The sequence below is a fragment of the Eucalyptus grandis genome, chromosome 2 (genome assembly GCF_016545825.1).
Source record: "Eucalyptus grandis isolate ANBG69807.140 chromosome 2, ASM1654582v1, whole genome shotgun sequence".
NCBI classification, from domain to species: domain Eukaryota; kingdom Viridiplantae; phylum Streptophyta; class Magnoliopsida; order Myrtales; family Myrtaceae; genus Eucalyptus; species Eucalyptus grandis.
Genome location: NC_052613.1, coordinates 778,319 through 801,887, shown reverse-complemented (window position 1 = coordinate 801,887; position 23,569 = coordinate 778,319). Strand labels below are relative to the sequence as shown.

General features: G+C 39.0%; 2 protein-coding genes and 1 pseudogene across 2 annotated transcripts; all 3 read left to right on the top strand.

Annotated features, from left to right (window-relative positions):
- The first annotated feature begins 78 nt into the window (after positions 1 to 78).
- On the top strand, positions 79 to 2,859 carry LOC108954995 (annotated as a pseudogene).
- Positions 2,860 to 11,757: 8,898 nt separating this feature from the next.
- On the top strand, positions 11,758 to 16,349 carry LOC108956559 (beta-glucosidase 24-like). Its single transcript, XM_039305901.1, has 14 exons — positions 11,758 to 11,848; positions 12,204 to 12,298; positions 12,500 to 12,578; positions 12,725 to 12,783; positions 12,894 to 12,969; positions 13,142 to 13,219; positions 14,055 to 14,142; positions 14,254 to 14,506; positions 14,621 to 14,736; positions 15,087 to 15,307; positions 15,396 to 15,427; positions 15,540 to 15,645; positions 15,722 to 15,830; positions 16,082 to 16,349. The coding sequence occupies exons 1-14, from the start codon at positions 11,758 to 11,760 to the stop codon at positions 16,272 to 16,274; spliced, it is 1,596 nt and encodes a 531-aa protein (XP_039161835.1). The 3' UTR covers positions 16,275 to 16,349.
- A 597-nt stretch (positions 16,350 to 16,946) lies between these two features.
- Positions 16,947 to 23,437, top strand: LOC104417055 (probable aspartyl aminopeptidase). Its single transcript, XM_010028382.3, has 11 exons — positions 16,947 to 17,242; positions 17,471 to 17,606; positions 17,709 to 17,787; positions 17,907 to 18,109; positions 18,215 to 18,284; positions 19,616 to 19,702; positions 21,389 to 21,544; positions 22,205 to 22,378; positions 22,540 to 22,614; positions 22,693 to 22,833; positions 22,939 to 23,437. Exons 1-11 carry the CDS (start codon positions 17,164 to 17,166, stop codon positions 23,158 to 23,160), a joined length of 1,422 nt encoding a protein of 473 aa, XP_010026684.2. The 5' UTR covers positions 16,947 to 17,163; the 3' UTR covers positions 23,161 to 23,437.
- Positions 23,438 to 23,569: the final 132 nt, after the last annotated feature.

Here is a 23,569-nt window from a genome sequence, read left to right as displayed (position 1 = left end):
GAGCAAGCTAGAGAATGAGAAGAAACCAAAAGAATTGAGCTGGACAGCCATCTCTCCCTTTATTTGGGCTGTGCAGTCATGTGTGTGTATTCGGCATTGTACATCAGGTTTGCATGAATGGTGCTGCCGCAAAATTACTTATTTCTGGCTGCCGTGCCTCGAACGAGGCTGTACAACTGTATCAACTCTCTCCATGGGCAAAGGACCGAGGGTAAAAGAGCCATTTCACCATTGAATCTGAGCTTATTTGCATTCTCTCCTTTCTTTTCCATTTGCAAGTGGCAGTTGTCTCCCTTTCACTGTCAAACTTCTAGGGGGATAATACCTTCAGGTGGATTTGTTCCTCTTCTCTTATCTTGTCACACCCCAAAAGCCATCAAAATGGGGATGACACAGCCGTACTTGCACCTGAAGGATGCCACCTCAAACCACTAAATCCAACTCTCAAAAGTCCCCATCGACATCGCTCTTGCTCTATTACCCACTAACCGAGAACCTGAAAAGGTTTGGAAAGAGTGGGGTGAACAACCACAAGAGTGAGTAGTAAAAGTTCCAGAAGAACCTTTCTGAACCTGAAGCAACGTAATGGCCCAAATCACAAATCAGAGCCTTAAAACCCCAGAAACTCTCGCAAGATATCCCAAAGACTCTCAAATGTCTCAAAGAGTCCAACTAGATTGCTCCAAGACCATAGCTACAAAATACTTTGACAGGGGAGCAACTACAATAATCCTCCCAAGTTAAGTAGGCAAAGATACTCCCCATCTAGACAAAGATCCTTATATTGTGCAGCCAAAGTCAACTTTTTGGCAATTAAGAAAATGGGTATTTTAACACGAATAACAAACAGCACATTCTTGAGAACTCTACCGACAGAAGGATTAATGCCAATATAAGAACAATCCCTCCAAAGGTGATACGATGCTCCATTCCATGCGCATTTAAGAAATATCTTGCTTAGAGCTTTCTCCTTAGCAGTTTGCAGCATCCAAGAAAGTTCGATATTCCAGTCTCCAACTCAATACTGTTCTATTGCACTCTGTTAGCTATCTGTTTCTCCAGTTGTAAGCATTTATTTTAGAGTTTGATGACATAGTGAAATAGCAGTAATGTCCTTCAGTACTCACTGATAAGGTGAAATTCCATACACTGACTGCTAATCAAGACCTGACCTTTTCTTGTGATCTAATGTAGGCATTGAGCCTCTAGTGATTTTAAGGATTATGCTGAAATTTGTTTCAAAACATACGGAGATAGGGTTAAAAAGTGGATCACAGTGAATGAGCCGCTGATGGTAGCCCAACTTGGTTATGACTATGGAGTTGCGCCACCCGGGAGGTGCTCTCTACAGCTTGTGCATGCCCAACTGGTAATTCATCCACTGAGCCTTATGTTGTGAGCCACAACCTTATACTTGCTCACGCTGCTGCTGCCAGGCTCTACAAGGAAAAGTTCCAAGTAAGCTTCATCCTTATTCTGATTGATTTATCAATTGTCACATCTTTTTTATTTGCTCAAGTTTCTGGTATCTCCAAAAGGACTATAGCTTCAAATCTTAAAATTTGTTCCTAGGCCGAACAAGGTGGAGAAGTTGGTATAGCCATTGTAGCTCAGTATTTTTCAGAATTAGCAGAAGATAAAGAAGCTGCCGAAAGAGTCTTGGACTTCACCTCAGGATGGTAAGTAAATTTGCTCAGATCATGTATGCAGAACAAAAATAAAAATAAAAATCAAGATACATAGGTTCCCGTAATAAAACTGTGATATGAAGTAATTATAACTTTGTTCGTTATTCTCATCATCAACAGACATTGTCCCCTCAGGTCAAAATGAATGTACTTTATGCTTCTTGATTTTATGCTATGTCAGGAAAAGTGAAAAGTCAACGATGCTAGCTTTAATCTACTTACGTAATTAAGATGGTATCACAATTGGATATTCTCTTCATTTGATCACATCATATAACCAAAATCTTCACATTTCCCTTCAATGTTCATCCCGTCTCCCTCCCTATCTTTCAACCACTCAAAAACATTGCCTCGTAACAGGTTCATGGAGCCACTAGCTTATGGATCATATCCAGCTTCCATGAGAAGTATAGTAAAAGAGAAATTACCCACTTTTACCAATGCAGATAAAGAGTCGGTCAAGGGATCGTTCGATTTTGTTGGCTTCATCTACTTCACATCAAGATATGCCAAAACCATAACTGTAGATCCACATGCACCCCCATCCAGCTTCAGTCTTGACTGGCACGTAGACATTGAAGGTATACATTTGATAATATTTCATCCTGAAATGACCTAGGAAGAAGCTGAAAACAAGAGCTGAGACCTGCTCTTTTAGGTTGTTGCAGCTGATAAAGATGGAGTTCCTATTGATGAAAAGGTGTGAGAACAATGAAGCAAGAAAAGGCAGAAGCTTTAGTAGGAAGAAAATTCTCATTGTAGGTGTTGCTCCTAAAACTCCTATACATTTTTTGCACATTGCAGGCTGAAGGAAGCAGCTGTATATATATATATATATACGAAGGGGATACAAAAATTTCTGGAGCACATAAAGCAGGAGTACAAAAGCCCCAAAATCTACTTAACCGAGAATGGTCTGAAATCCTGGATAATTTTATTCATCCCTGTAAAGGAAGACGCCCATTTTCTAAATGACTAGTCTTGATTGACAGGAGTCCCAGAAGCAAAATTCGATGCCAGGCCTATTTGGGAAGCACTGAAGGATCAACACCGCATCAAGTTTGTCCTACAACATTTGTATTTGATCAGGCACGCAATGAAGCAAGCGGTTCAAGCCAATTTTAACATCATCACATATAGTAACAAGGATTTGGTTTAAACCATACTTGTCAAAAAAGGGATCTTTTTGCTTATTTTAGCAAAGAGAGAACTTCAGACTCCGAATTAAATAGTGAACAGTTAAAAAGGAATTTTTATAAGGCACCAGATGGGCAAAGCACCAAACTTAACTTATTTACTTGCGTACTGCGTCTTGCAGGAAAGGAGTAAATATGAAGGGATATTTTGAGTTTGGAGATGGCTATACAACAAGATTCGGGCTGTACTACATCGATTAAAAGAACAACTTCAAGCACATACCGAAACTGTCGGCAAAGTGGCTTCCCGCATTTCTTAATGGCAAAAAAGAGACAATGCACCCGTCATAGTCTTCTGGCTAATAGATGACCAACGTATGTGCTTGCCTATTTGCCAGCAAGTACCCACAATTGAGAAGAGTTGCATTTGCAAACGACGCATTGTTAGCATTGATGAAGACGAATCGTGCCATAATATATGAGAAGTAAGATGAATTTTTCTGTCAGACTCTTACAGGGATTGTGCGACTCATCGAACTTGAAATTGAACATATCCTATGGTTGTGCTTGCACTCGCCCATGCACTCAGGAACCAATCCCACTAGTTGTTCCACAATTTAGGCCCTGCTGATTTCATCACAAAATGTGTTTTCCGTGTTCAAATAACAGTGAACATCGTTTTACAGAGGAAGTGCTCAGAGTTACGTGCACTTCAGAACACACAATAGATTCAGTCGGCTCCTGTGAAATGAATGTGCTTCGCTTGCGGCCTGAATTGGTAACCATACTTAGTGCTCGTTGAATTGTTGTCCCCTCAAGCAGAAAGCACTAGCGTTTGATAATCAGATTGATGAGAGAATGAAAATGAAACCAGGATTCTCATAGAACTGGATATCTTTAAGGGAGAGGGAAGCGTCCGACAAATTCCAAGCATGAACACAGTGCGGTAACGGCAACGAGCACAGACACGCAACAAAAGATTATAAAAGGTACAGGGACCGTTTTAATAAAATAAAAGTAAAAGAAAAGATAGATGAACAGTATTGAATTTCCCACAAAAATGGAGGAATCACGTGTGACATGTTTTTTAGTATAGAAAGTTATTACAATATAGAGAATGTTCTAGCTACGGAAGTACCATTTTCATTTAAATGTTTAAAAAATCTATAAAGCGCGATGCTAAGATTACTTACGTTAATATTCACTCACAGTGATGAAGCGCTTTAGTGCCGCCCCAATGCTACATACACGAGAAAACCATCACTCAAAAGTCAATGAAAGTATTTGAGTGCATCTTTCGAACAAGATATAAGATTAGATTCCATTATTGAAAAGTTTTACAACAAAATAGAAAAAAATAAAAGAACTGTTGATGTCCCAGTCGATGAAAACATGTTGTACTAAGACAGCTCTGTGGTGGAATGTAGTGCCAAGAAACAAACAGTGGAGGCTAGAGAGATTGAACCGGAGGGGTTTATAGAGGTATTCTCCATTATTGCCTTATTTGCTTTTAATTGACGCTGGTGAACTAGAAAGTTTTTTGAAAGTACTGGAGGTTAAAAGATAATGCGGAATGAGTAGGATTCATTCGAGAAAAACAGAACTCTTGGGTCTTAACACAGTTACCAAATGAGAAGAAGGTATTTTAGAACAAGTGGGTGTACCAAATCAAAGAAAAACGTGATAGCAGCAAGAAGGCCAAAGAAAGGTTAGTACTAAATGGTTTTCAGCAAAAGAAATGAATTGATTACGCATAGATTCTTTTTCTATCTGCGGAAGTGACTACTGTTAGGCTAGTGTTGAGTATTGTTATTGTTGAAAATTTACATTTGGAATAATTAAACGTAAAGACTGCATCTTTCATGTTAACTTAAACGAGGATATCTAAATGGTAAACCAAAAAAATTTCAAGTTCCTAGAAAAGAGAGCTGTCTTCAAGCTGAAAAAAGTTTTTATGGTTTGAAATAGGCTTCCAACTACTGGTACAAGAAATTTGACACATTTATGTGTGGTAACAGGTTCACTAGAAGTGAAATGGATCATTGATATTACTTTAAAAAATTTGATGACTGCTCATTGCAAGATTGAGCATGAAGGAGACCAACATATTGAAGCAACAGTTGTCAAAACAATTTGAGATAAAGGACTTGGGTTCAACGAATTAGATTTGTGGGACGAAAAGTACATCAAAGGGTGCTGGACAGATTCAAAGCTCAGAATGCAAAACCCAAAAGTACTCATTTAGGAAATCACTTCAAGCTCTCATAGAAGCGTTCACTAAAAAAAATGAAGCGGGAATCCATGGCTAAGGTGCCTCACATGTTAGCGGTTGGTAGTTTGATATATACTATGGTATATATCATACCACAGTAGACATAGCTCATACACTGGGAATTGTGAATAAATACATGTCTAATTTAGGAATAAAGCATTGGGAATCTGTGAAGTGGCTATTAAGATATTTGAGAGGCACTTCAAGTATGTCATCATGTTTTTAACTTTACAAAGTTTTGTTGATGCACATCCTATTGGTGACTTGGATAATAGGAAGAGTAGCTTGGCTTATGCTTTTAACTTAGGTGGCATTGTAATAAATAGGAAGAAATCAAGTGAAGGTGGGTCCAATATAGACACCCGGACCCCTGGAGTGCCAAAAGTTGGCACGAAATGACACTTAAGTGTCAAAAGTTACGAATGCGACACTTAAGTGCCGAAATTAGAGCAAAATTGATCACTTAAGTGCTAATCCGGCCAAAATCTAGTCAAAATGTTGACATGTGTAATTTCTAGTGAAGTAAGTGCAAAACGGCGTTATTTTGCATGCTAATGTGGCTAAACAATGTAAAAACGACGTCGTTTTGGCGTTGACATGATAAAAATTAATATAAGAATTAATTAATTTTAAATTTTAAAAATAAAAATACAAATATTAAAAAAATTAAATTAAAAAAGGGAGGTGACTCGAGGGTTGAGCTCTCGCCGCCGCCGCCTCCTTCCCCGTCATCGGGAAGGGTCTGGTGACGAAGGGGGAGGGTTAGCCATCCCTCTTTTAATTTTTTTTTTTTTTAATATTTGTATTTTTATTTTTAAATTTTTAAATAAATTTAATTTAATTAATTTTTATATTAATTTTTTATCACGTCAACACCAAAACGATCTCATTTTTGCATAGTCTAGCCACATCAATGTGCAAAACGACTCTGTTTTGCACTTGCTTCATCAGAAATTGCACATGTCAGCATTTTGGCCGGATGGGCACTTAAGTGATCAATTTTGCTATGATTTTGGCACTTTAAGTGTCACTTTCGTTAACTTTTGTTACTTAAGTGTTCATTTGTGCAAATTTTTGGCACTTGAAGTGTTCTTTTATCGTCCAATATATATGTTAATGGGTTCGGACTTGAACTCCTTGGCGCTCGCAACAACCTTCATCAGAGAGAACTGAAAGTAGTTTTTCATGGAATGCTATGAATACGAATCAACATTGCAAATGATAATTGATTGAGCATGAAATGACGGGAAGGCAAGAATTTATTTGGTGCTTCCAAAGTAAACGTGGGAAATCCAGAATGTGAGAGAGCAGGAATCTGTTTTGGGATTGCACACAGTATTTTTCTGGAGGAAGTAGAACGAAGATTGGGTGACAAGCACAGCCTTCAAGCCAGGCGAAGCGCGGACCAAAAAAAGAACATCTCTGCAAGCGCTGTTGAATGAGTCAATGTTTTTGGTTTGTTTTTATGTGTTAATAGTCTATTATGTGGATTGGTTGTTGTACGTGTGAAATTAGTGGGCTATGGTGGTTACTTGTTTTTGTTAAGCCTATATAAAGGCTAAGGCGTCAGTTTTTTTTTTATATATGTATGGTTATGCAGACGTTCCTCTGTTTTTGTGCATATCAGAAAATTTCCTCTGTTTTCCTCTGTTTTTAACGATGTTCTTGTGCACATCTGCATATTTGCATCTCCTCTGGTTTTTAACATTGGTATCAGAGCGGAGGTTAGGAAGAAAAGTGTGTGTTTGAGTGCTGTAAAAAGGTGAGAACCAAAAGAGAGTTTTTATTGCAGCAAGTACTTTCGTTTGCAGTAGTCAAGGGAGAGTATTGCAACAGGTTATTTTCATTTGTAGCAACAGCAGGTTGCTTTTGTGGTGGTTCTATTTTGCAGTAGCAGTAATGGCCTCAGAAACATTTGTACAACCTGCTATTCCACACTTTGATGGTCATTATGATCATTGGAGCATGCTAATGGAGAATTTTCTCAAGTCCAAGGAGTATTGAGATGTTGTTTCTTCGGGAGTTGCCGAACCTAATGAAGGAGTTGTGTTAACGGCAGCACAAAGAACGGCTTTGGATGCGTTAAAATTGAAGGATCTCAAGGCCAAAAATGATCTTTTCCAAGCAATTGACAGATCCATTTTGGAGACAATTCTTTGCAAGGATACCTCCAAGGAAATATGGGATTCCATGAAGAAAAAGTATCAAGGCTCAGCAAGAGCAAAGAGGCAGCAACTTCAAACGCTTCGTTCGGAGTTTGAAATGCTACGAATGAAGTCGGGAGAGACAATCATAGATTTCTTCTCTCGGACAATGGCAATAGTTAATAAGATGCGGATTCATGGTGACAAGACAGAGGATGTCATCATCGTTGAAAAGATTCTTCGATCGTTGACACCAAAGTTCAACTTTATTGTTTGTTCCATAGAAGAAGCTAAGGACATTGAAGAACTTTCCATTGATGAGTTGCAAGGATCCTTGTTAGTTCATGAACAAAAACTCCTACAACAAGAGACAGAAGAGCAAGCTTTGAAGGTCTCAACTGAAGATCATTCTTCATCAGCAACAAGGGTGAACAAAGGAAGAGGCAGAGGAAGGGAGAACAACGATCGCAGTGGCTTCAGCTTTGATCAAAAGTCTGAAAGCTATTCCTATCGTGATTTCCAAGGGAGAGGAAGAGGTCATGGAGGACGACATTCAACTGGTTTTAGGCCAAGGTCAGCAGACAAATCCAAAGTGGAGTGTTTTAGATGCCACAGGTATGGGCATTACAAATTTGAATGTCGAACTAATTTGAATAAACAAAGAGTTGAAAGAACTAACTTTGCTGAAAAAGAAGAAGAAGTATTTCTTTTGATGGTGTGCCATGAGAAGGAAGAAACTCAACCAAACATGTGGTATCTCAACACTAGTTGTAGCAATCACATGTGTGGAGACAATAAAATGTTTTTTGATCTAGACGAAACGTACAACAACACCGTAAAGTTTGGTGATAATTCCATTGTGTCGGTGATGGGGAAAGGAACAAAGGCAATTCATCCAAAAGGGACTTCGGTACAAACTATCTCAAATGTATTGTATGTCCCCGAATTGAAGACTAATCTGTTAAGTGCTGGTCAGCTGCAAGAAAAGGGATATGAAATCTCTATTAAAGGTGGGATTTGTAGAATCCAAGATGAGAAGTTGGGTTTAATTGCTAAAGTCAAAATGACGGGCAATCGGATGTTTCCATTGTATCTCCACAACACTACAAATTCATGTTTCTCTGCAAGATTGAAGGAGGAAGCCTGGTTATGGCATTTTTGCTATGGGCATCTTAATTTCGGTGGGTTGCGAATACTATATAAAAAAGAGATGGTGGAGGGTCTTCCTCAAATCTCTGCTCCTTTGGAAATTTGTGAAGATTGTGTTGTTAGCAAGCAACGTCGTGCTCAATTTCCACAAAGAAAATCGTGGAGAGCAAAAAGTCCATTGGCGTTGGTTCATTCAGATATTTGCGGACCAATATCTCCAATTTCCAATGGAGGTAAACGGTATATCATTACCTTCATCGATGATTTTAGCCGGAAAATTTGGGTGTATTTTTTGCAAGAAAAATCTGAAGCTTTTGTAGCTTTCAAGAACTTCAAAGCACTTGTTGAAAAGGATGGAGGAAATCAAATAAAGGTCCTTCGCATGGATCGTGGTGGAGAGTACAACTCGCTTGAGTTTACAGATTTTTGTATGAAGCATGGGATCAAGAGACAACTTACAACAGCCTATACACCACAGCAAAATGGCGTATGTGAGAGGAAGAATCGTACCATTCTGAATATGGTGAGAAGTCTCTTGAGAGGAAGTGGAATTCCAAAAAGTTTCTAGCCTAAAGCAGTCAATTGGAGCATTCATATTTTAAATAGAAGTCCCACTCTAGCTGTTCAAAATATGACACCGGAAGAAGCATGGAGCGGCCAAAGACCTGCAGTAGATCACTTCAGGATTTTTGGGTGTATTGCCTACGCCCATGTTCCTAACCAAAAAAAGGAAGAAGCTAGATGACAGGGGAGTCAAATGTGTTTTTCTTGGCATTAGTGATTAATCAAAAGCCTATAAACTTTATAATCCTATGACCAAGAAAATCGTTATCAGCCGTGATGTGATATTTGATGAAGAACAAACTTGGCCGTGGGGTGAACGAGATGTTGGTAAGCAAATTCCAATGAATTTTGAAGATGAAAATAGGCTGGTGTAGCAATCCACAACAACCCAAATCGTCACAGGCAGTGTCCAAAGTACAGCAACAGCTGCGGAACCTGAAGATCGGCCTCATTGTGTTCGACGGAGGCCTGCATGGATGAGTGATTATGAAGTAACAGGAGTTGATCAATATGAAGATCCACTTATCCATTTTGCTTTGTTTTCAGATTGTGATCCAACAACTTTTGATGAAGCAGTACAAAAAGAAAATTGGAGGATAGCAATGGATAAAGAAATTGCAGCTATTGAGAGGAATGACACTTGGGAGTTAACAGATCTTCCAAAAGGACACAAAACAATCGGAGTCAAGTGGGTGTACAAGACAAAATTGAACAAGAATGTTGAAGTTGATAAGTATAAGGCGCGCTTGGTGGCGAAAGGCTACAAGCAAGAATTTGGAGTGGATTACAAAGAAGTATTTGCACCTGTAGCAAGACTTGACACAATCAGATTGGTAATTGCATTAGCAGCGCAGAATTCATGGCCTATCTTCCAATTGGATGTGAAGTCAACATTCTTGCATGTTGATCTTCAAGAAAAGGTATTTGTTGATCAACCTTCTGGTTATGTGAAGCTCGGTAGTGAACATAAAGTTTATAAATTAAAAAAGGCACTATATGGGTTAAAACAAGCTCCCCGAGCTTGGTATAGTCGCATTGATGCCTATTTCTTGAAGAAATGTTTTAGAAAATGTCCATATGAGCATACACTCTTTATTAAAATTAGTGATGGTGGAAAGTTACTTCTTGTATGCTTATATGTGGATGATCTTATTTTTACTGGGAGTGATAGTGCCATGTTTGACAAATTCAAGGAGTCTATGATGGATGAATTTGAGATGACTGATCTTGGATTAATGCATTATTTTCTGGGCATAGAAGTTATTCAATCTGCAACTGGAATCTTTATGTCTCAAAAGAAGTATGTTCAAGAGATTTTTGATAGGTTTCAAATGAATAATTGTAACCCCGTGACTACTCCAACTGAAGTTGGATTGAAGCTCTTGAAAGATCCTTATAGAAGCAAGGTGGATAGCACTCTCTACAAGCAGATTGTTGGAAGCCTGATGTATTTGACGGGGACAAGACCAGATATCATGCATGCTGTGAGCCTTATAAGCAGGTATATGAAGCACCCAACTAAGTTACATTTACAAGCTGCAAAAAGGATTTTTCGCTATTTGCAAGGAACTAAAAATTTTGAGTTGTTCTATAAAAATGGAGAAAAGTCAGATTTGTTTGGGTTTACAGATAGCGATTATGCCGGAGATGTTGATGATAGAAGAAGTACTTCAGGGTATGTATTCATGCTTGGTTCGGGGCGGTTTCATGGTCTTCAAAGAAGCAATGAATTGTTACTTTATCAACAACTGAAGCAGAATTTGTTGCTGCAACTTCATGCGCTTGTCAAGCCATATGGTTACGGAAGATTCTTGAAGAGCTTCAGTTCAAATAGCAAAACAAGTATAATCTATTGTGACAACAGCTCAGCTATCAAGCTGTCCAAAAATCCAGTTCTACATGGGAGGAGCAAATGATGTGAAGTACCACTTCTTAAGAGATCTTACAAAGGATGAAGTAGTTGATCTAGTTTTCTGTAGAAGTGAAGATCAAGTGGCTGATATATTCACCAAGCCCCTAAAGTTGTCCATGTTTCAGAAGCTGAGAAAGCTCATTGGTGTTCGTTTGTTGGATATTCCAAATTGAGAGAAGGTCCTTTAAACCGATTGTTTGCAACATCAGGAGGGAATGTTGAATGAGTCAATGTTTCTGGTTTGTTTTTATGTGTTAATAGTCTATTATGTGGATTGGTTGCTGTATGTGTGAAATTAGTGGGCTTTGGTGGTTACTTGTTTTTGTAAAGCCTATATAAAGGCTAAGGCATCAGTTTTTTTTTTTTTATATATGTGTGGTTATGCAGATGTTCTTCTGTTTTTGTGCATATTAGAAAAATTCGTCTGTTTTTCTCTGTTTTTAACGCTGTTCTTGTGCACATCTGCATATCTGCATCTCCTCTGGTTTTTAACAGTCACAACGGATCAAGACCATAGCATCAATGGCATGCTATCAGGGCATTTGGTTATCTGTTTTCGAACGTGCGTTATATAGATTCCTAAACTTAAAGCTTTGAGTAAATGACGTGGCGGTTTCCTTATATTAATCATTGGTCACATTACTTATAGTAAATGATCACAGCGGGGTGCCTGAAAAAACGGATCGATTGGGTCATGCTTTATTTAAGGGGATCGATAACTCTTCAACAAGTAGTCCCGACGGCTTTGTCATCTCTTTCCTGCGTTTTCAGGGACGGTTAGTCTACAGAACAAGAAAAACTTCGTTGATCCTCCGATGATTTTTGTATTGATGAGGTAGAGATCACGAGTCATAATTCATAAGGACTCGACCTTTCTTTCTGCAGTGAGACCATGGCGTCAAATCTGTCATTGTCGCGGATGACTGTCGCCCAGATTCTCGTTCCATTCCTATGCGCCACTTTACTCCTCTGTCTCGGTCACGGTACGTCATATTATTTCTCTTGGTTATCTTCTCTTGAAGATTTGCAGTGGTTTAATACCGATGGGTTGTTTCTTTCTGATCAAAATAGCTGAGAAATCTTAACCAAGACAACTTTTTTCAACATATTGTTGGAAAGAAGCAATTTCTTGCCGTTGACTAATTTGATGCACCAACTCAATTGCCCTGGTTGAGTTGGTTAAAGCACATGGAATTGATTCTATCGCATCATTACTCAATCTATGGAATATAAACTATCCTAGAGCTCCATCCCGAACAACCCATTTACTTAAAACTTCTCTGTCAAAGCTTGGCAGCAGCAGCTCCCACATAGTGATGATTCGCAAATCTTTTTCAGGTACGGATGTCAACGCGTCACAGTCTGAACTAAACGTCAAGAGGTCAGATTTTCCTGCTGACTTCTTGTTCGGAGCTGCCTCTTCTGCTGTGCAGGTACATTATCTTTTTATTATCCTAAGATATCTCAGCCTTGTCATTTCCAAATCGCCAGTGCCATGGCATGTCACCATCCTCTGGCTGTCACAATCCCTTACTGTTATTTCATCCTTCAGCTCAAGTAGCAATGCAGCGTGATTGAATTAATCCGCAACAAGATATCACCTATAGCTGACCCTAATCCTTACGTTGCTTTGATTTGTGCAGGTAGAAGGATCGGCCAGGAAATATGGGAAAGGACCAAGTACCTGGGACACCTTTGCTGAGAGATTCCCTGGTGGATTACACTGCACAAACCCTGTTCAATAGTTTTGTCTTCTGTTATTAAACGACACTCAGTTGTTTCTGACTAAATTTTAAGCAGGTGCCATCGGCACATTGTCCTGGATCTAATATATTTGATGGTATCATTTTGTTAATCAGGAAAGATTGCAGACAAGAGTACCCCAAAAACTGCAGTGGATTCTTATAGACGTTATAAGGTCGGAATTTCATAACATCACTTGAGCACATTTCTGGCCTTTGATATCAGAACTTACACTTCATTTTCTAAGAGGTTCTGGGTGACATATTGGTTTATATGCTATTGCAGGAAGATGTGAAGTTGCTAAAAGAACTTGGCGTGGATGCCTACAGATTCTCTATTTCCTGGACAAGGATTCTGCCTAGTAAGCGTCATCCCTATCATTCAGTAGCAAAATCCACTTTCCGTATTGTTTACCATCCAACATGCTTCCCTGAAACTCATGCTTATGTTATAAAATTTGCAGTTTGTCGGACCTTTTAGCTTTTCTTTGACAATTTTTTAACGCAGAACTTCTGTTACTTTGGACCATGCAGGTGGATCCTTGAGCGGTGGAGTGAACCAAGAAGGCATTGATCATTACAACAATCTGATTGATGAATTAATTCAAAATGGTGAGTACTACAATGATACAGATTCTCGGTTACTCTTCTTTTTTCGCTTTTTTTGTTTTTTAATCCATATGTAAGATATCATATTGAGCACAGAACCTATGTGGGTACGATATCCACTAAAGGTCGCATTTTCCAAGTCAATCCTACAATTATCCCATAAGAAAATTTCTGAACCCAAAGAAATATAATGTCCTGAATCACACATGAAAACCTAATAACCCCAGTACCCTCACACGATGTCCCAAAGACTCAAATGTCTCCAAGGATCCAACCAGACTGCTCCAAGACCATAGCCACAGAGTACTTCAACATGGGAGCAACTTCAATAATCATCCCAAGATAAGCAGGCAAAGATACTCCCCATCTAGAGCAAAGATCCTTACTTTGTGCAGTCAAAACCAAGTTTTTGGCAAGTAAGAGAATAGACATTTTAGTACAAATAACAAATAGCACTCTTGAGTACTCGATCAACCGAAGGATGAATGCCACTATGGACTGCATCTTGTCTCTCCCTCCAAAGGTGATAGATTGCTTCAGTCCGTGCCCATTTCAGAAATATCTTGCTCAGAGCTTTCTCCTTAGCAGTTTTCAGCATCCAAGAAAGTTCAACATTCCTGTCACCAAGTTAATACTGTTCTTTCCGACCAAAAAAAACTTAATATTGTTCTATTGTGCTTTGATAGCTATCTGTTTCTCTAGTTGTAAGCATTTCTCTAAGAGTTAGATGACATAGTGACATAGTAGTACTGTCCTCCTTCAGTACTCACCTGCGAAGGCGAAATTCCATACACCGACCGCTAACCGAGATCTGACCTTTTCTTGTTATTTAATGTAGGCATTGAGCCACTTGTAACAATTTTTCACTTCGATCCACCACAAGTGCTGCAAGACAAATATGGAGGGCCCTTGAGTCGGAAATTTGTGTGAGCAGCATCACAAGCTCTTTTCCCATATTGATGTCATGTGATGTATCTTCTTTTAGATATATTAAACGTGATTGTAATCACTCAACAATTCTTCTCTATTTTTCGCAGGGACGATTTTAAGGATTATGCTGAAATTTGTTTCAAAACATATGGAGATAGGGTTAAAAAGTGGATCACAGTGAACGAGCCTCTGATCGTGGCCCAAGTTGGTTATGATTATGGAGCTGCGCCACCTGGGAGGTGCTCCGTACCAGCTCATACATGCCCAGCTGGTAATTCATCCACTGAGCCTTACGTTGTGGGTCACAACCTGATACTTGCTCATGCTGCTGCTGCCAGGCTCTACAAGGATAAGTTCCAAGTGAGCCATATACTTCACCCTTATTCCGATTGTTTTACCAGTTATCACATCTGTATTATCTGCTCTAGTTTCTGGTATCTTTAAAATTACCATACCTTCAAAATTTGTTCCTAGGCCAATCAAGGTGGAGAAGTTGGTATAGCCCTTGTAGCTCAGTATTTTGAGCCCTATTCAGAATCAGCAAAAGATAAAGAAGCCGCCGATAGAGCTTTGGACTTCACCTCGGGATGGTAAGTAAAATTGCTCGAATCCTATATGAAGAACATAAAGGAAATACATATGTTTGCATGATAAAATTGTGATATTACTTAATTATAACTTTGTTACTTATTTTTCATCTCCAAAAGATTGTCCCTCAGGTTAAAATGAACGAATTTTATGCTGCTTGATTTTAGACTATGTCAGGAAAAGTGATAACGCAGTTTGCTTTATTCTGCTTCCGTATTTTAAAATGGTATCTCTCTTGGATACTCTCTTCATTTGATCACATCATGTAACCAAAATCTTCACATTTCACTTCAATGTTCCTCCCGTCTCCCTCCCTATCTTGCAACCACTCAAAAACATTGCCTCGTGACAGGTTCATGGAGCCACTAGTTTATGGATCATATCCAGCTTCCATGAGAAGTATAGTAAAAGAGAGATTACCCACTTTTACCGACGCAGATAAAGAGCTGGTCAAGGGATCGTGTGATTTTTTTGGCTTCAACTACTACACAACCAGATATGCCAAAGCAGTAACTGTAGATCCAACTGCACCACCAACCAGCTTCAGTCTTGACTTGCACGCAGACATCCGAGGTATATATTTGATAATATCTTATCCCAGAATGACCTAGGAAGAAACTGAAAACAACATCTGAGACGTGCTCTCTTTGGTTGTTTGCAGCTGATAAAGATGGAGTTCTGATTGGCAAAAAGGTATGAGATCACTGAAGCAAGGAAGGCAGAAGTTTTAGTTTTAGTTTTAGTTTTTGTTAGAAGAAAATTCTCATTGTAGGTGTTGCTCCTGTACATTTTTTGCACATTGCAGGCTGAAGGAAGCAGCTTTATCTATATATATCCAAGGGGGATACGAAAGTTTCTGGAGCACATAAAGCACAAGTACCAAAGCCCTAAAATCTACATCACTGAGAATGGTCTGAATCCTAAAGGATTTTATTCGTCCCTATAGAAGAAGACGCTCTTTCCTAAATGACTAGTCTTGATTGACAGGAGTCACCGAAGGAAAAGTTGACGCCAGGCCTATTGAGGAAGCACTGAAGGATCAACACCGCATCAAGTTTGTCCTGCAACATTTGCATCGGATCAAGCAAGCAATGAAGTAAGCAGTTTGAGCCAAAAACATTTATTTTAGGCATCATCACATATAGCACGAGGATTTGGTTCTAACTATACTTACTTCAGAAAAAAAAAAGGGGGGGGATATTTTAGCTTATTTTTAGCAAATAGAGAACTTCAGGCACACAATTGAAAAGTGAACAGTTAAAAGGAATTTCTATTAGATACCAGATAGGCAATCCACGGAACTTAACTCATTTACTTCCTGATACCTTCCTTCCTTGCGTCATGCAGGAAAGGAGTAAATGTGAAGGGATATTTTTACTGGTCTCAGTTCGACAGCTTTGAGTTTGGAGATGGCTATACTTCAAGATTCGGGCTGTACTACATCGATTACAAGAACAACTTCAAGCGCATACCGAAACTGTCAGCACAGTGGCTCCCCGCATTTCTTAAAGGCAAAAAAGAAACAGTGGACCCATCATAGTCTTCTGGTTAATCGATCATTGAGTATGCAGTTACCTCTTATCTGGTCCAGTTGTAAAAAAAATTCTTGGTATGTCGGACCAATGCTATTTGCTTCCAAGTAACCACATCTGAGAAGAGTTGCATTTGCAGACGACATACTGTTGGTCTGGTCGGAGAGGAAATGTGGCATAAGTTAGAAGAACAATTCCGCTGTAGGACTCTCATCAGAGGGACCGCGCCCTCTCATCGAACTTGCACTCGCTCATGCGCTTGGGAACCGATCCCACTAACCATTCCACAATTTAAGCCCTCCTGATCTGATCACAAAATCTGTTCTCCGCATTCAAATAACAGCAAACGTCAGCCTAAGTGCTAACAGTCACATGCACTACGGAACACATAATAGGTTTAGTCGGCTACCGTTAAATAAATGCAGTTCGCTCACGGCCTAAATTTGTAATCATGGACTCATCCTAGTATCACCTTAGCACGCTTAACGGTTTAATTTCACCTATATAATTAAGAGACCCTTCTATCTATTCGTTGTGTCCGGTTCATTTCTATTTGGTTCGCCATCTTAGAAGCATACCGAGAGCAATAGTCCTTGCGATTGTTCAGTACCCTGGTCGGATCCGGTCACTACAGACTGGAAATGAAATTCACATAAAAGATAACATTGTTATACACATGTTACGCAAGCACACGGAAGATGACACGAACCCAATTCGATCCGATTGATGACTTTCACAGGAATAAAATTATTGCGTTCGCTCTGTACGAGAAAACCTCACGCGATCCCCCGTGAAAGCCGCTTTTGAGCTCTTGAGCAGCTCCATGTTATAATAGCAGAACACGGGTCCATCTTCTTCACATTCATCGACGGATATCAGACGCGAGAGGAAGAGCCGATGGGCAAGGAAGCCAGCAGCGTCGTCCCCGATTTCGTCGCCTTCCTCAACGCCTCCCCCACCGCCTTTCACGCTGTTGGTAACTCTCCTCTCTCTCTGGGTTCCTCTGTTTGATCCGATCTCGTTCGTAAAAAGAAGCGACCCGATTGAAAAGTAGGTGAAAAGTTCACGCCTTTCGATTGAAAGAAACGATTTTGCCGACTACCCATTCGTGGGTAGGTCGGTGGCGCGTTCGGGCTGCTGTCTAATGGTGATTTTGATCGATTTCTCCATCCCTCTCTCTCTCTCTCTCTCTCTTATACTGTAGATGAGTCGAAGAGACTGCTGCGGGAGGCGGGTTATGAGCAGGTTTCGGAGAGAGAAGATTGGAACTTGGAAGCAGGAAAGAAATACTTCTTCACTAGGAATCACTCTACCATTGTGGCTTTCGCCGTTGGTAAAAAGTATGCTTCGTTTTCGGGAATAACCTTTCCTTGGTTTTCTTGGACTACTCTTGGTTGTTTTCAATCGATGTCTTATTGGGTCTTATTCGAATGATTGGCTAGATATGTTGCCGGAAACGGGTTCCATATAGTCGGCGCTCACACTGACAGTCCTTGCTTGAAACTGAAGCCTGTCACCATGGTAATCAACTTGATGCTATCTGCGTTTTCATTTGCTCAATGCCTCAAAATATGAACCCCATATGATTCCACGAAAAGGGTGACATGAGACTTAGTTTGGGAGAATGGCGGCTTCTTCAGGTGAGCAAAGGTGGGTGTCTGCAAGTAGGTGTGCAAACTTATGGAGGTGGGCTGTGGCATACTTGGTTTGATCGGGACTTGACTATTGCGGGACGTGTCATGATACGAGAAGAGAACGATGGTTCTGCTTCGTATTCACATCGACTTGTCAGATTAGAGGAGCCAATAATGCGGATTCCAACCTTAGCAATCCACTTGGATAGGTCTTTGCTTTATTTTATCTGTTGTTCTAACGTTATGCGGTGTGGTAACATGTTTCTTATGCTATACCCTGTATGTGCCTTGGCATCTGACTCATCTTTGGACAGAGGTGTAAATGATGGATTTAAAGTGAACACGCAGACTCATCTTATTCCGGTGTTGGCAACATCTATCATGGTAATCTCAGAACACTTCCTTTTTTTATTTTGTATTTTTGTATTTAACTAAATGTTTCCAACCATATGGTGCTCAGAGATGTAGTTTGAATAAATTGTTAAGGTAAAATGAAAATCATTCAAGATTAAGCACTCAGCTCAGAAATATCAATCCCATTTCGTCAAGGTTTTATATAGATGCTGAATCTATGAAAATGACATTACTCGTTCTATTGAATCTATGTGAGAGTTCTATTTTACCAGTGCTTAGTCAATCATGGTTAGAGATGATTCTTGTTGATAGTTTACCTCGACAGTTCTCCTTCTCATTCTTTTAGAAAATTGGACATACTGCTGCCTGTTTGTAACATTGTGACTATGAGCTCTAGGAAGTTCTTTTCATGAGAACTATCCTTACTTCTTTACTCTAATTTTACTTCTGAACACGATCTTTGCTTGCTTTCTATTTAAATTTTCTATTTTACTATTTTATCTTTAAGCCACTTCCATAACCACATTCAGTAGCTATATGGCTAAACTTGGTTTTATATATTCCCTAGCTCCAATTGAGATTTAGTTTCTTGACAGCCTTGATTCCATATTCCTGTACATGGATTCATAATATTATCTTCTCATGAAAGAATCTAAGGGTCTGTTTGTTTAGCAGAAATCTGAATGATTTGGAAAACATTTTCTAAAAAATGATCCGCTTGTATTGCTTACAAAAATGAATTAATGAAAAATATTTTCACTGGCTGCAAAAACGTTTAGACGTAAGTTGTTGTCAATAGTAAAAACATTTTTCATTGACTAATTATTTCAAGCGATACAGGCTATCATTTTTTTGGAAAATGTTTTCCAAATTGTTCATTTTCTGTGAAATAAACAGAGCCTAAGTCAATCAACTACTATTTGAAGAGTCAGCATTAACTCATGTCCCCGTGGGGATAATTGAAAGCCTAATTGGATCTCCTCTATGCTTGAGCTTGACAATATACAGGCAGCTTATTTCTTGCAGGAAACGTCTTACTCTTTTTTTTTCCCCAATAGATAAAAGGTCCAACAATAGGGCATCAAGGGGGTGCAAACTTTATACAAAAAGAGCCAAAAACTAAAGCCATGTACAAAACAGCTCTCAAAACCAAAAGGGAGCTAAGACAAGATAAATCATTGATTACATCAACTAAGGCATTTAACAGGAAATTTTTTAGTTACTTCATCTACGAACTTATTGTCAACAAGGCAATAGAGCGATGCTTCCTAAGTTTAGCTCGATTACACATAGGAGTATGGGCATCTTACTTAAATTTTACTTTTATCTTGCTTCGATTATTTAGTGAATCCTTTTTGCAGGCCGAGATGAACAAACCAGCTGCTGAAAATGGTCCTGAAGATGTAGGCATCGTTGGTAAACCAAAGCATCAGCCACTTCTACTTCAGGTAACTGACTCCCAAAATTTGTGCTTTCCTAAGCGTTTGTTAATCCTTTCGAATGGAAGTTGGAATCTGTCAAGGGATGGGTCAGTTCCTGTTCAGTTTGGTTTGTTTCCTTTCAGTAAGGTTCATACAATGGGTCGTTTGGTCACAGTTTGTTCTACCGTAACCTAATTGCGTCCATTTTTGTGTTCAACAAATGAACATCTTCTTATGTATGCATGGATTCCATGTATAAATATACTTCATAAGGAACATAGATAGAAATTTAATGCATTAATTGTAATGGTTCCTAAAATAACTTCAAAAGAATCAAAACTCGTTTACTTGACACACCATACCACTGGATTAGGAATTTGAGACGTGGCAGAAGGGATATATCCGTTTTAGGTTAAAATCCAATTTGTTGACTTTTGAGGCACTAAGCAAAACACAGAGATTAGGCTTCTTACTGTATTACCAATGGTGGTGAATTTCACTTATAGACATATGAGAAAGAGGGACTTCGAGACCAATTTGTATGATCTTTTAAGATTATTTTGTTAATATCTCAAATTTTGATATTTCTCTTTCAATCAATTTAGAGTTGAAGAGAAATATTGCCGTTCTGGCATTAAGTGAATTTTTGAAGGAAATCACTAAGTTCGTATTTCAATTATGTAAACTCTTTTTAAAATCTAACTAGATCTGATTATGTTTAATTATGTTGCCAAATTACTGCTTTTATTGATTCAACATTTCAACACAGGTGATTTTACAAAATCATGTGATTATGATGAGGTATTGCTCATGTCTTGGGTAAAAAGATCTAAAGTTGAATGATGAAGATTCAATTTGCACGACCTCTTTATTATATTCTGCTAATATCTCAGATTTTAAATTTCCTTTTGTCACGAATTTTAGATTTTAAAAGAAACTTTGGTAATGGGATTAAGTAAATTTTAGGATGAAATCACTAATATAATCCAACTAATTCTGGTTATGTCTAAATTATCTTGCCCAGTTACATACTTCTATTGATTCAATAATTCAAGGCAGGTCACATTGTAAAATCATGTGATTACCTTGGGATATATCGCTCATATCATGGGTAGAAAGATCTAAAGTTGAATGATTTCATGTGATTCGAGATTTCTATAAAGAGGATAAAAAAGTTAACTTGATCTATCGGGTGACCCATCCAACTCAGACATTTAAGCCAGGTTGGGTTGATCCAGATATTGGTGGGTCAAAAGAACATTCAACCATACTCTAATTTTTCGAGAGAAATTCTGGGTTTGAAATTCAGGTTCATTTTGCCAGGTCTAGGTGGGATAGCGTGTGTTTTCTGGGATAGCTGAATAATATATTGCATCAATTTCCATGTCTAGCTGAAAATGGTTAAGCTCTACTGATTTTTTGTATGGACTCTGTTATATAGTACAACTGTATTAAAATCCGGCACTTCGTGTAAACTGTCAAACTGTAAATCTGCTAGATAAAAACACGGACAGTGTAAAGTATCCATGCCCTGAGCAATGGATATATTACTCGTGTAGATGTTAAGGTACTTCACAATTTGTCGGGGGTGACCACCAAATTGAGTTTTACTTTAGAATTTTTAGGGTGACTGCTAAATTCAAGTTTTGAGTTTATACAGTATGGATGTTTGAAATTTTTTCTTCTCCTTAACTGTCCTCCTTTTACTTGTAGATGTTGGCAAACCAAATTGGTTGTGCACCCGGTGAAATTTGCGATTTTGAATTACAAGCATGTGACACTCAACCTAGTGTGGTAGCTGGTGCTCTGAAGGAGTTTGTTTTTTCAGGAAGACTTGACAATCTGTGCATGTCATTTTGCTCTCTAAAGGTATGCACTTGTTATTATCATAGTAATTGCAGAAGATGTGAAGAGAGCCACAGAGGTTCTTTTCTTTCTTCTATTGATAATATTAAGTTTCCTTCATCAAATGTGCATTGTTTCTCTAACAACCATAAGTAGAGAGTCTGGATTTTTGCTTTATCATTGTGCATAAATTGAAGGTTCGTTGTATGTTCCTATTTCTCCTGTGCTCTTTTAAATGCCAGGGGAAGATTTCTGTATCTATCGGATCAAATGGAGGAAACATATTGGTCGTGAAGCCTCTGTTATGATACTAGAACACTATCCAGTAGACATGAGAGGGAAAAATAATCCTCTTAGATCTGTCCTCTTGTCTAAGTATCAGAGTCAGGTGACTGGAGATCTTTGGCTTTGAGCATCCATGTTCCTTTTACATTTCAAAATAATGACCTCAGATCTTTGTGCAGTAACATCAAAGTTAAATGATGTTGGAAACAATGTTAATTGAAATTTAAAAATATAAGAGATGAGCAGCATCTTGCTTGATGGACTCAGGCTTTTTCCTGGGTTCGGAGAACAAAATACTGTGACTGCTTTGGTATTGTGAGAGATAGCTCCGTTGTCATACTTCTTGTCAACTATAAGTACTAATGTCACCACTTGTGCCTTTATTTTTTCTTTTGATAGGCATTGATAGATGCCACTTCTTCTGAAAGCAGCCTAGACGATGAGACTGGTGTTAGAATGGTGGCATTGTTTGATCACGAAGAGGTTGGATCCAATTCAGCCCAGGGAGCTGGATCTCCTGCCATGTTTGACGCCTTGTCACGAATCACCAGCTGCTTTGGTTCGGACCCCAATGTATGACACTCTTCTATCCTACTTTTGGCAATTTCCTTAAGTTGTCTTTCTGGTTGCATGGATGGTTTCTTGCATTATTTTGTAGTTTGTTGTTAAAAGGGGATGTTTGCGCTGACTAGTGACATTATCGTTGATCTTTGTGAATTCTCGTTTCTCTGCAGCTGATTCAGAAGGCAATACAGAGGAGTTTTCTTGTATCTGCAGACATGGCTCATGCTCTCCATCCAAATTATATGGTAACGTTGCTACTGTTCACAGAGCTCTGTAACTCATAGATGTCTCTTGTACTCCCTGACTTACAGTTATCTTCTCAGGAAAAACATGAAGAAAATCATCAGCCTAAGATGCATGGAGGACTTGTCATTAAGCACAATGCCAATCAGCGCTATGCAACCAATGCTGTGACATCCTTTGTTTTCCGGGAGATAGCACAGAAGCACGACCTTCCTATCCAGGCTAGTGTCTCGCTGAGCTGGAAAGAAATTCCTCTTTTAGTTGTTACTTTTCCTATCGTTTAATTGGTGACTAGATTTTCTTTGAATGTTTTTTTGGGCGCGCAGGATTTCGTAGTGCGCAATGACATGCCTTGCGGGTCAACCATAGGACCCATTTTAGCAAGTGGCGTGGGGATTCGCACTGTTGATGTCGGTGCTCCGCAGTTGTCGATGCACAGCATCAGAGAGATGTGCGCAGTTGATGATGTTAACCATTCATATGAGCATTTCAAGGCCTATTTCCAGGAGTTCTCTTATCTGGACGCTAAGATCGCCGTCGACATGTAATTATCAGGGTCTGTGCTTTGGAGTTCCCTGTTCTCAACTCCTCCAACAGATAATGGGGAAGCTTTCAGCACACGTGCTGCTACAAATAACAGATATCTTGTCTTCTCTGGACCATTTGAAAATTATAAAGGCTCTTTGGATACTAAGATATCATGGGAGGTTGTCGATCGTTCTGTATACCTAGGATGACTGGAATGCTCGCACTGTTTGCACCATCAGCTGATATTTGCTCTTCTGGTTGGCTAACTTATACAGTCATTTGCCCTATTTCTCTCCACCACTATCGATCTTCAAATTTTCGGGACTGCCGTGACATTTGGCTCATTTCAAATGGATAGGGGCGTCAACGAAAACGATAGGCTTAAAAACCCAAATCTAACAGGAAATTTTGGTTTGTTTTCCAAGTACG